The sequence below is a fragment of the Nycticebus coucang genome, chromosome 19 (assembly GCF_027406575.1).
Source record: "Nycticebus coucang isolate mNycCou1 chromosome 19, mNycCou1.pri, whole genome shotgun sequence".
NCBI classification, from domain to species: Eukaryota; Metazoa; Chordata; class Mammalia; order Primates; family Lorisidae; genus Nycticebus; species Nycticebus coucang.
In genome coordinates, this window is record NC_069798.1 from 52,627,823 (window position 1) to 52,640,598 (window position 12,776).

Sequence of the window (12,776 nt, forward strand, 5' to 3'; positions counted from 1 at the left end):
TTCTTCCCAACTATCTGATTTCCACATTCCTCTATTCATAAAAATGTCTGACTCAAATTTTAAAGTTCATCTGAGAGATTAAAATCTTGAGAAAGAATCTATAAATCTATTATCTAAGTTTTAAGTAGTAGTAGTTAAATCTCATTCTATAGTTTAGAATCTGAGTAATTTCTATAGCTCAGATATCTAAATGTCCTTTGATAAAAATGTGAGTTAGTACTCATTTAAACATGGTTAGCTGTTCCAAGTCCATTCATCAAAATCACTTGTTCTGTGTATATGTACGCACGCATTCCTTAACTCCCTAAAATAGGTTGCTCTTCAAAACAGAGAAACTGGCTTTCAATCACTATGCTACCAGACACTTCAATCTCTTCTAAAATCAGTAGCTGACCAATTTTCAAATAAATGTTATAAAAAAATCTTACTTAGAATGACAAAGATTAAGCTTGGCAAAAGTAGTGACTTTTATTTACAACTGCATGTCTCAAGATTACAATAGAAACACTAGAGATACCATCTGAACAAAAGCAATGATTTATTGGTAATGGCCATGAACGAAACACTGACAGTCTCTGGCGAGAATCGAGCAACTATCCAGGAGCTGTAGGCGTGACTGCAACATGGTCGTCCAGTGTCTTTGTGCCTTAGTGGCTTTCTCCTTTTTTGCCAACTACCTAGAAAAACAAAAATAACTTTATATATACATCTTATTGATTTAAAAACATGGGTCATTTGTAAAACTTCTAATATGGTCATCAGTTTAAAAACCTGGCACTAATTTTCATACTTGAAACTTTTCTGGCATGCAGTGTTTTTTCACTGGTGAAGCAAACTGTGACCCCCACTTCCCATCCCCTCCCAGAGGCAAGAAATTAAAAATAAAACACATGCAGGCTATTTTTGGGTTCCCATACTATTTAAAGAAAATGTAATGCAATTTTTCAAAACCAGGTTGACAGTTTAGAGAAGTTAATAAGAAAGATGATGCTATATGAGTAAAACATATTTGGCATACTGTTTTTAGACAATTAGAAATCAAACATCGATCACAAAATGATCTGGAATTAGAAGGTATGCTAAACTCATGTTTCATGCCCAAAATAAGGATTCCAGACTTTTCCCTCAAAATGAAGACATGCGATGAAAACATTAAAAATGACTACATTTTTCTGGTTTCTTTAAAAAAAAAAAAAAAAAAAAAAACCTCTGGTTGCTATAAATGTACTACAGAGTAAAAAGAGCAAAGAGTACATCTTATTTCTGTAAATAATTAGAAAAATCTGGCTCGGCACCTGTGGCTCAAGCAGCTAAGATGCCAGCCACATATACCTGAGCTGGCAGGTTTGAATCCAGCCCAGGCCAGCCAAACAACAATGATGGCTGCAAGCAAAAAACAGCCAGGCATTGTGGTGGGTGCCTGTAGTCCCAGCTACTTGGGAGACGGAGGCAGGAAAATCGCTTGAGCCCAGGAGTTGGAGGTTGCTGTGAGCTGTGATGCCATGGCACTCTACCCAAGGCGACAGCTTGAGGCTCTGTCTCAAAAAAAAAAAAAGAAAAATCCTCTATTAGAGGTTTTTTTTTTAATTTTCTGTAAAAAGAGTAAAGAGTACATCTTATTTCTGTAAATAATTAGAAAAAATCGTCCATTAGAGGTTTTTTTTTAATTTCCTGGTTGCTATATATGAGATAGCATAAAAAATGTAAAGAATAAACTTTTCCAAACGTAAAGAATAAACTTTTCCACCAACAATTCTAGAAAATAAATTCTCTATGGGAGGGTTTTAAAACTATGTTCTAATTGAGTAATTTACTTCATACTTAAAGTTCATCATTAAATAATTTATTCTCATAGCAGAAATTCTCTAAAGAAAGCTACTTGCAAGATACTGAATGTCTGTTTTTATAGAAAAATATTTCTATGTAAATTTATAAATACAATTTTCTTTGCCTATTTTAAATTGATTCTTTCTTAAAAGTACCAAGCAAAAGTCATAAAGATCATCATACACAGCTGGGTCAGTGTCTTTCGTGAGATGTTTTAAAAACTCCTCACACTGAATCCCCAATCACACAATGCGAGAAATGCTTTTTTCCCCAGCCTAAGAAAAACCACTTTCATTACTTTAAAGTGGTCCCTCTGGTCCACAGATACCGTGTGAGAATCCCAACAAACCAGAAAGATTAAGAGTAGGAAAATCCAGGTTTAGGAACCACTAGAAGGAAGCAGAGGTGGCACTATTTTGTATCACGAATGGATTTAAGCTGATGAACACCGAAAGCATTAATTGATCACTGTGTTACTTGGTAAACACAAAACACAAAGTTATTAGATTACACAAAAGGAAACAAAAACTATTAAAATTTAAGCAGATGTGATACAGAAGACACAAATCTGCATACTGTTTCACAGGTTGATAACTCTCAACTTGCCAATATGTATTTTCTGTAAAAAAGAAGAAATTCAGCATTCCGATATGGATTCTCACCCCAACATAAGTCTTTTATTCATTGTTAAGTCTTTATATTACACCTCAGACAAATAAAAATCTAGGTACATCAAAATTAGGTGTCCAAGATATTCAGTAGAGTCCATCGATGTTCTATTTTAATATTTTAACCAAGCCTTGCGTTCAGTCCATAAGTCCTTCAACTGGCCTTGAGCTCACTTGGGTAGGCAAAAGCTGAGGACACGCCCACAATCAATCTTCAAAAAGAATTTGGAGCTAATGCTCCAATGAAAAAAGAAAACCCACACCCCTCAACTAAAACAAACCAATATATTAACACTAATATAAAAGAACTTGATGAAACTTTGTATTTACTCTCCAAAATGATTCTATAGTTCCTAAAAAATTAAATTTTAACTTTAGAATGGATTAAAATATTATCCAACAACTGGTTAGATCTGAAAGCATTTATAACAATTTAAGTTTTACTGCAATATTACTTCTCAAAATGTAGTGCAAAATTAAATATGAAACCTTAGAAAGTAAAAAAAAAATAACAGAAGGTCTGGTGAGCAACATGGTATGGTAATGAATTAAAGTACCTAGCTGCAAGCCCAAAACAAAAACCAAAACAAAACCAAAGGCCAATGGAGAAACATGACTAGGATGAGATCTGAAGAGGTGGTTGAGGAAATCTAGGTAACAGGAAGGCTGATCCAGATGACAGAAGCTGGAGAAATCTTGCCCCCACAATGGCGAGAACATGGGAAGGGTGAGAGCAGCCAGGTGCTAGATGAGCAGAGAAGCAAGGAGGGGGTAGAGTGAGACAATGTCAACCTTTACATTACTTCATTTTAAAATATCTTCTGTTTTTAGCTCATTTGAGTTGGATTAAAAAAGCTGAAAAATAAACAGACAGAAATGTTACAAACATAGCTGATATGGTGAATGGCCAGTTTAGAAAAGTCTATTTTTAATACAGTGAAAAAAATCCGTTCTGTTTTCACATGCGCCTCATTCCCTAAGAAGCAGAAGCCCCTACAATTCTCATTTTTATACACTTACATTTTAATACTTTGGTATTAAAATTAAGTGATCCATCTAAAGAGCGTTTAGCAAAAAAATCTACTTCCAATTAAGACAGCAAGCTTTTCATGCTGCAACATAAAGAAATCTCTTTACAACAAATAGCCAAAATCTGTGCATGATTCTGTAAGAGCCAAAAACAGACAAGTGGAGGGCATGTTCCAGTCTATCAAATCTTAAAAGTATAACCTTATAAAGTTGTAATAGCATGCAAGGTGGTTCTAAGATTTCTATTCACATTCGAGATTCAACAGCATTACCTTAACTTCTGTCATCTTAGTGACATAAGGTCAGTAACAGTCTGAAAACTAAAATTATCTAGAAACAACTCACAGAACATAAAATTATAAACTGAAAATCCTAAACATTTAATCTACCTTATCACTCATTAAAACATTTCATAGTAGCCGGGCGTTGTGGCGGGCGCCTGTAGTCCCAGCTACTCAGGAGGCTGAGGCAAGAGAATCGCTTAAGCCCAGGAGCTGGAGGTTGCTGTGAACTGTGTGATGCCATGGCACTCTACTGAGGGTAATAAAGTGAGACTCTGTCTCAAAAAAAAAAAAAAACATTTCACAGAGCTCTCTTCACTATACAAAAGTCATCAAAATGTTCTTCCTTGTGCCTATAAAATTATACACCAAATCTACTTTAAATCAATTTTAAATTCTAATTACTATATATAATCACTTTTTTTTAATTTGGGGGGGGGGGGCAGAATCCATTCTGCTACCCTGGTAGAGTGCCCTGGTGTCACAGCTCACAGCAACCTCAAATCACTTGGGCTCCAGAGCTCCTCCTGCCTCAGCCTCCGAGTAGATGGAACTATAGGCACCTGCCATAATGCTCAGCTAATTTTTTCTAATTTTAGTAGAGACAGTTTTGTTATTGCTCAGGCTAGTCTCAAACTCCTAAGCTCAAGCAATCCACCCACCTTGGCCTCCTCAAGTGCCAGGATTACAGGCGATGGCCACAACTTCCAGCTATTTTTACAGATGGGGGTCTCGACCTTTGCTCAGGCTGGTCTTGAACTCCTGAGTTCAGGCAATCACCCACCTTGGCCTCCCAGAGTGCTAGGATTACAGGCATGAGCCAACATGCCTGGCCTGTATAACCACTTTTAAACGCAGACTGCTCAAACAAGTAAAGGGAAAGAAGCACCACATGTAACTTGTCTTTGAATGAATCCTGCACCTTCCCACTTTCCTGGCAAAGTCCCTACTTTTCCTTTCTTCCTAGAATACCCATCGCTGTCTTTTCCTTTGTCTAAATTCTACTCTCAAAACTTAGCCCAAGGCCCTCTTTCTCCATAAAATATTCTCACTTTCCCAGTCATTATTGGGCAGAAGAAAGTATCACTGGGCTAGGAAAGTATGAGAATATTTTATGGAGGAAAAGACCCTTGAACTAAGCTTTAATTTTGATTAACTTTCCAGATGTCTGTCCATTATCCTAGAACAATGATTTTCAACTGGTGTGCCTTGAGAGGATCTTAGGTGTATCGTGAAAATTTTTAAAGATCATTAATTAAACTGTTTTCAAAAGAAGTTCAAAGCACAGTAAGTATATTCTTTTCTTTTACTTTTTTTTTGATCAGCATAATTTAAGTGTGGCACAGAAGTTTAATTAAGGTTCAAGTGTGTCGTGAGATAAAAAAAAAAAATAAGGTTGAGGGTGGCGCCTATGGCTCAAAGGAGTAGGGCGCAGGCCCATATGCCTGAGGTGCTGGGTTCAAATCCAGCCCTGGCCAAAAACTGCAAAAAAAAAAAAAAAAAGGAATTCTGGGGGGTGCCTGTGGCTCAGTGAGTAAGGCACCAGCCCCATATACCAAGGGTGGTGGGTTCAAACCTGGAACTGCAACAACAACAAAAAAATAGCCGGGCAATGTGGTGGGCACCTGTAGACCCAGCTATTCGGGTGGCTGAGGCAAAAGAATCGCCTAAGCCCAGGAACTGGAGGTTGCTGTGAGCGTGACGCCATGGCACTCTACAGAGGGCAATAAAGTGAGACTCTGTCTCTACCAAATAAATAAATAAATAAATAAAAGATTAAAAAACACTGCCCTGGAATATAAGCTTGCTATCAGCAGAAACTCGGTGCTACTCAGTCCTCCCTTATCTACAGTGTCAGAAGCAGTACAGCACTGTAAGATATTCTGAGAGCAAGGGGAAGAGAGTAGGGGAAAGAGACACCATATTCACATAACTTTTATTACAGTATACTGTCGTCATTGTTTTTGTTACTGGTTTTTATTGTTGCGAATCTCTTACTGTGACTAATTTATAAATTAAGCTTTGTCAGGGGCGAGTATGGACAGATGATCCTGAACTTACAATGGGGCTACATCATGATAAACCCTGTAAACTGAAGGTAACGTAAGAGAGAACAACACTTAATTAATTACAGTGAATACACAGCAATTATGCACCCAGTACAGCTGAACTAACCCCAACCTGGGGACTCTCTGCCCAGGAAAAAAAAACAGTACATATAGGGTTTGGTACTATATACCATTTCAGGCATCCACTGGGAATTTAGGAATATAGTCCCTGAAGATAAGGAGGAATTACCACACCAGCATAGGTACTATAGGGGAAAGCATACCATCCCACACATCTTTTATTCCCTTCAATCAAAAACTCATTTGTAAGTTTGTTTCTTTTCTTTTCTTTCTTTTTTTTTGGAGATAGAGTGTCACTATGTTGCCCTCCGTAGACTGCCTTGGCATCACAGCTCACAGCAACCTCAAACTCTTGAGCTTAAGCCATTCTCTTGCCTCAGCCTCCCAAGTAGCTGGGACTACAGGCGCCTGCCACAACACCTAGCTATTTTTTTGTTGCAGTTATCACTGTTGTTTAGCTGGGCCGGGCTCGAAGCTGCCTTGGCGCCGTAACCACTGTGCAACAGGCACAGAGCCAAAAACTCATTTGTAAGTTTTAATAAACTCTATCTACACAGGACTAAACTGGCCACTTTCAGTTAAATGTGTATTCTAATTGTTTTTACTATGTTGAAATGATGCTTTGCATCATATAAAAATAATGAAATACTAGCTCACTTTTGAAAAAAAAACCTACAAAACAATAATTACGTAACAAATCTCATTCAGAAATATTCCAAGGTAACGTAATGTAATATTAATACACCTAAGAAAGTCACTCATCCAATTAAAATTTATCGAACATTAAAACCAAAGTGCAAAGTAGCCCAGAACACCAATAAGGGAGTCTATTATAGTATTCAAATTATTCTCTCAGGGAGTCTGGGAAGTCAAAGCTATTTTCCTAACAATGATAAACTGTTAGGTGCCTTTTTAACTTGTGTGAGAGCACGAGTGTACGGGCGCGTTTTCCAGAGGTCTATCATAGCTGATTAAATGCAGGTAAGGAGAATAAGGACTGTCAGGTTAACAGTAAGTAAATTCATAGAATTGTAAAACAGTACTCCTCAATAATTTGGGGTTTTTCTTTTGGAAAAATGCTTATTTTCAATTCTAAAATATTATTTGTATTAACATGTGCATTCATTATTTATAAATAAGTATTTTATATTCCCCAGTTTTAATATAATAAGTATTAGATAAAACACAACCCATAAATAAAAGTTCTTTTTGGTCCTCAAATTTTGTAGTATGAACAGGTTCTGCAAAAAAAAATTTGAGAAATACTGCTCTCCAGTCATACATCTAAATAAGGCAAAAAGCAGTGAACACACAGTTTTACAAAACAAACACAAATACTCTCAAGCAAGAAAAATCTAACACCTTTGCTATCCTGAAGACAGCTTTTTTTTTTTTTTTTTGGCTGGGCCTGGGTTTGAACCCATCACCTCCAGCATATGGGGCCAGTGCCCTACTCCTTGAGCCACAAAGGGTAATTTAACAGTCAATAAAGAGAAATGACTAGGGAGGCTAAGAGGGGTGTGAAGAGATGTTAAAGACAAGGAGAAGGAGACAGACACTTAGAGGCACAAATAATACTGCAAATTAGAAAATCTATAACAAAATGGCAGGCCGGTAAGAAAATATACAAACTAGAATGGTAGTTACATACAGAAAAGAAAAAAATAATCAAATAGCATAAGCTTAGGTGAGAAAAAGGAAAACTAAAGCCAAATTAGTGGTACGAGGGAATAATAGATTTTATGAAAGAACATAAAGAACAGTTCAAGCCAAGTCCAATGACATTTAATACAAATGGGCAAAGCAGGCAGCCAAAATGTCTGTTGCTCACACATTTTTGCAGTAAACATATTTTGCATCATAAAAATGTAGATGTTTAATCTCTGCTTCTTCTGACCTGTCATTATACATAAGTGAAACATCAAGACATGACAGGTGTTGAGTACATAATTATTCCTTGAGCTCTCAAAACTATGCTATGTAGAAAATAGTATTTTCTACATAGAAAATAGTATTTTCTACATAGCATCTACTGCTACATCGCTACATCTACTGTTAGGTACTCAACTTTGTAAAGACATACAATTTTATAAGATCATTCATTATTACACAATTTAATACATTTTTCTGTAATTGAATTCAAATTAGACCTGTAGATACCACCAGAAAGAACAGCCTTCTCAAATTTTTCCACATCTCCAACTCCCCAAACATGGGTCTGCTGGGCGCCTCTCCCTGGAGTAATTGGTTACCCCAGGGAAATTCTCTCTCAACAATTCTCTCAAGTCCTAGACTGCCTGCCAGATGCAACCACTGGGAACACTGCGATACATATATCTTCTGTGCTGCCACACATTTAAACCGTGTATACCCAACAGAGGCTCAGTGCTGATGCCGCCAGTTGACACATCTATGATCTGTAGTTGTATAGTGAGTAGTCATCCTAGGGAACTTTTCCCAATTAGAAGTTGTTCCAGTGATGTATGAAAGGGATTAGTCCTCATTCCTAAAGGTCTCATGTATCCTACAAACTCTTTACAAACCTTAGGATAGTGGCCTTTAAAAAAAAAATTATACACCCTCCCCAACACACGGATACACAATGTATAAAAGTATAAGGCAACTCTCCTGGTCACTATAAAATTACTTGCTGAGGAAATACATTCTTTCAGCGTACAAAATGAATCCATTCTTTTTTAATAAAATTGTTCGAGTCTTTTTAAATGTTTTAACCAGAAACAATGATAAAATCTTAGCATTGTCAAAGTTCTTAAAACTTCACTACTCTTTGCAAAAAATGATGTAACCTATTCCTGCTTTTCCATCATTCCTAACAACTTTCCATAATCAAATTGATATTTTTATTCTCTTATCATTCATTAAACGTTATCAGTTAAGACTTAGCATTTTGTATTAGACTGCTTTTATAGCTGGGTGTCTTAAAATGTGATTAGAACTTACTGTTCTAGTTTAACCTTATAAAATTCCACACCATGATAGGATTTTTGATCTTTATGGTTAAAAAGTGTGACTAATTAAAGTATGTATAATTATTCCCTCAAAATTTTATTTTTACGTTCCCTAATATCATTTAAACAAACTTACTCGTTTGAAGTCATTCATATTTGTTGCCTGGACTGGAGTCCCAATAAAAGTAAAATACGAAATTCTTGTTGTTTCTTCTTCACCTTGATTGGACTGAACAAATACCTACCAAAAAACAAAATTGCATGTAAATAATTACAATCCTTTTTTCAAGAATGCTTTAAATTTAATCAATTTCATTAGATTATTGATAATAATACTCTACACTATAAGGATTAATCTAAATTCTATAACATTTAAATTGGTACTCCTATTGAACTTAATTCTATTTGCTCTAAAGTTCTCACCTTCTCCAGTGATGTCATGGCAAGACAGCCATATATACAAATTCATGATAACTTAGTTTGGTATGGAGGAGTCATAATTAAATTATTTACAAAGAATGCCAAAAGTGTAGGACATTCAATATTACAATGAATCTGTCTAGATTGCTCTTGGAAATTTTACTAAAATTTGTTCATCAAGGTAAATCTCTGCAGTTGTATTATTTCTTTTCTTTTCTTTTTTTGAGACAGAGTCTCACTTTGTTACCCTCAGTAGAGTGCTGTAGCGTCACAGCTCACAGCAACCCCAAACTCTTGGGCTTAAGAGATTCTCTTGCCTCAGCTTCCCAAGTAGCTGGGACTATAGGCGCCCACTACGACACCCGGCTATTTTTTTGTTGCAGTTGTCATTGTTGTTTAGCTGGCCCAGGCGGGTTAGAAACCAACAGCTTCGGTGCATGTAACCAGACCGTAGCCAAGGCTGTGCTACGGGCACTGAGCCTGCAGTTATATTATTTCTCATATACATGCAGCATTCATTCTATTTCCTAGAATATTAAAAGAAAAAACAGTACTGGAAATCAGCTCTTAAAATATACTATGTCCTCCATATTATTTTAAGCTTGACACTATACTGTCTATTTAGAAATTCCTCTCAGCATGTTAAAAGATAGATAGAAGCTTTTATTCATAGATCCTTTTTCAATAAAGTAGACTTTTAAAATTTGTTGCATTTCTTTCCTTTTTTTTTTTCTTTTTTTTTTATTGTTAAATCATAGCTGTGTACATTAGTGCAATCAAGGGGTACAATGTGCTGGTTTCATATACAATCTGAAATATTCTCATCAAACTGTTCAACATAGCCTTCATGGCATTTTGTTAGTTATTGTATGTAGACATTTGCATTCTGCATTTAGTAAGTTTCACCTGTACCCATTCTAAGATGCAGGGTAGGTGTGGCCCCACCTCTATCCTCCCTCCACCTTCCCTTGGCCCTTTCCCCATATTCTTGTGCTATAGTTGGGTTATAGCCTTCATGCGTAAGCTATAAATTAGCTTCATAGTAGGGCTGAGTACATTGGATACTTTTTCTTCCATTCCTGAGATACTTTGCTAAGAATATGTTCCAGCTCCATCCATGTAAACATGAAAGAGGTAAAGTCTCCATCTTTCTTTAAGGCTACATAATATTCCATGGTATACATGTACCACAATTTGCTAGTCCATTCGTGGGTCGATGGGCACTTGGGCTTCTTCCATGACTTAGCAATTATGAATTGGGCTGCAATAAACATTCTGCTACAGATGTCTTTGTTATATTGTGATTTTTGGTCTTCTGGGTATATACCTAGTAAAGGAATTATAGGATCGGATGGCAGGTCTATTTTTAGATCTCTAAGCGTTCTCCAAATATCCTTCCAGAAGGAACGTATTAGTGTACATTCCCAACAGCAGTGTAGAAGTGTGCCCTTTCCTCTACATCCATGCAAATATCTCTAGTTTTGGGATTTTGTTATGTGGGCTACTCTTACTGGGGTTAGGTGATATCTCAAAGTCGTTTTGATTTGTATTTCTCTGATGATTAAGGATGATGAGCTTTTTTTCATGTGCTTGTAGATCGTGGGTCTGTCTTCTTTAGAGAAGTTTCTCTTCAAGTCCCTTGCCCAGCCTGAGATGGGATCACGTGTTCTTTTCTTGCTAATACGTTTGAGTTCTCTGTGGATTCTGGTTATTAGACCTTTATCGGAGGTATAACCCGCAAATATTTTCTCCCATTCTGAGGGCTGTCTGCTTGCTTTACTATATTCTTGGCTGTGCAGAAGCTTTTAGTTTGATCAGGTCCAAGTAATGTATTTTTGATACTGCTTCAATTGCCTAGGGAGTCCTCCTCATAAAATATTTACCCAGGCTGATTCCTTCAAGAGTTTTCCCTGCACTTTCTTCAAGTATTTTATAGTTTCATGTCCTAAGTTTAAATCTTTTATCCAGGGAGAATCTATCTTAGTTAATGGTGAAAGGTGTGGGTCCAGTTTCAGTCTTCTACAGGTTGCCAGCTAGTTCACCCAGCACCATTTGTTAAATAAGGAATCTTTTCCCCACTGAATGTTTTTAATTGGCTTGTCAAAGACCAAATAACGGTAAGTAGCTGGGTTCATCTCTTGGCTCTCTATTCTGTTCCAGACATTTACTTCTCTGTTTTTGTGCCAGTACCATGCTGTTTTGATCACTATCGATTTATAGTACAGTCTCAGGTCTGGTAGCGTGATTCCTCCTGCTGTGTTTTTATTGCTGAGTAATGTTTTGACTATTCCAGGTTTTTTCTGATTCCATATAAAACAAAGCATTATTTTTTTCAAGATCTTTAAAATATGACAATGGAGCTTTAATAGGAATTGCATTAAAATTATATATTGCTTTGTGTAGTATAGACATTTTAACAATGTTGATTCTTCCCAGCCATGAGCATGGTATGTTTTTCCATCTGTTAACATCTTCAGCTATTTCTTTTCTTAAAGTTTCATACTTCTCTTTATAGAGATCTTTCACATCCTTTGCTAGGTATACTCCCAAATATTTCATCTTCTTTGGTGCTACTATGAAAGGAATAGAGTCCTTGACTGTTTTTTCGGCTTGGTTATTGTTGGTATATATAAAGGCTGCAGATTTATGGGTGTTGTATTTTGTAGCCTGAGACATTGCTATATTCCTTCATCACTTATAAAAGTTTTGCAGTAGAATCCCTAGTGTTTTCCAGGTATACAACATATCATCTGTGAAGAGTGAAAGTTTGATCTCCTCTGACCCTTTGTGAATACCCTTGATCGCCTTTTCTTCCCTAATTGCAATGGCTAAAACTTCCATTACAATGTTAAAGAGCAATGGGGACAATGGGCAACCTTGCCTGGTTCCTGATCTAAGTGGAAATGATTTCAATTTAACTCCATTCAATACGATATTGGCTGTGGGTTTGCTGTACATGGCCTCTATTAGTTTGAGAAATGTCCCTTCTATACCAATTTTCTTAAGTGTTCTGATCATGAAGGGATGCTGGATATTATCAAAAGCTTGTTCTGCATAAATTGAGAGAATCATATGGTCTTTATTTTTTAGTTTATGTGCTAAATTACATTTATAGATTTACGTACATTGAACCAGCCTTGAGACCCAGGGATAAATCCCACTTGGTCGTGGTGTATAATTTTTTTGATGTGTTTTTGGATTCTGTTTGTTAGGATCTTATTGAGTATTTTTGCATCAATATTCATTAGTGATATTGGTCTATAATTTTCTTTTCTTGTTGGGTCTTTCCCTGGTTTGGGGATCAAGGTGATGTTTGCTTCATAGAATGTGTTGGATAGTATTCCTTCTTTGTCTATATTTTGGAAGAGGTTTAGTAGTATAGGTACTAGTTCTTCTTTAAAGGTTTGGCAGAATTTTGCCGTAAAGCCAGGTGGTCCTGGGCTTTTCTTTTTA

General features: G+C 36.4%; 1 protein-coding gene across 5 annotated transcripts in view; it reads right to left on the bottom strand.

The window, feature by feature from the left end:
* Positions 1 to 443: 443 nt before the first annotated feature.
* The window catches only part of TXNL1 (thioredoxin like 1), a 43,076-nt gene continuing 30,743 nt past the window's right edge, over positions 444 to 12,776 (bottom strand). The window contains exons 7-10 of one of the 5 annotated variants that reach the window (XM_053571245.1): positions 9,040 to 9,144; positions 3,053 to 3,239; positions 2,404 to 2,446; positions 444 to 677 (exon numbers count right to left, since the gene is read on the bottom strand). In XM_053571245.1, the coding sequence (XP_053427220.1) occupies positions 674 to 677; positions 2,404 to 2,446; positions 3,053 to 3,239; positions 9,040 to 9,144 (339 nt within the window). In that variant the 3' untranslated portion in view covers positions 444 to 673. The other 4 variants (XM_053571246.1, XM_053571248.1, XM_053571244.1 and 1 more) reach the window with 4 other exon arrangements.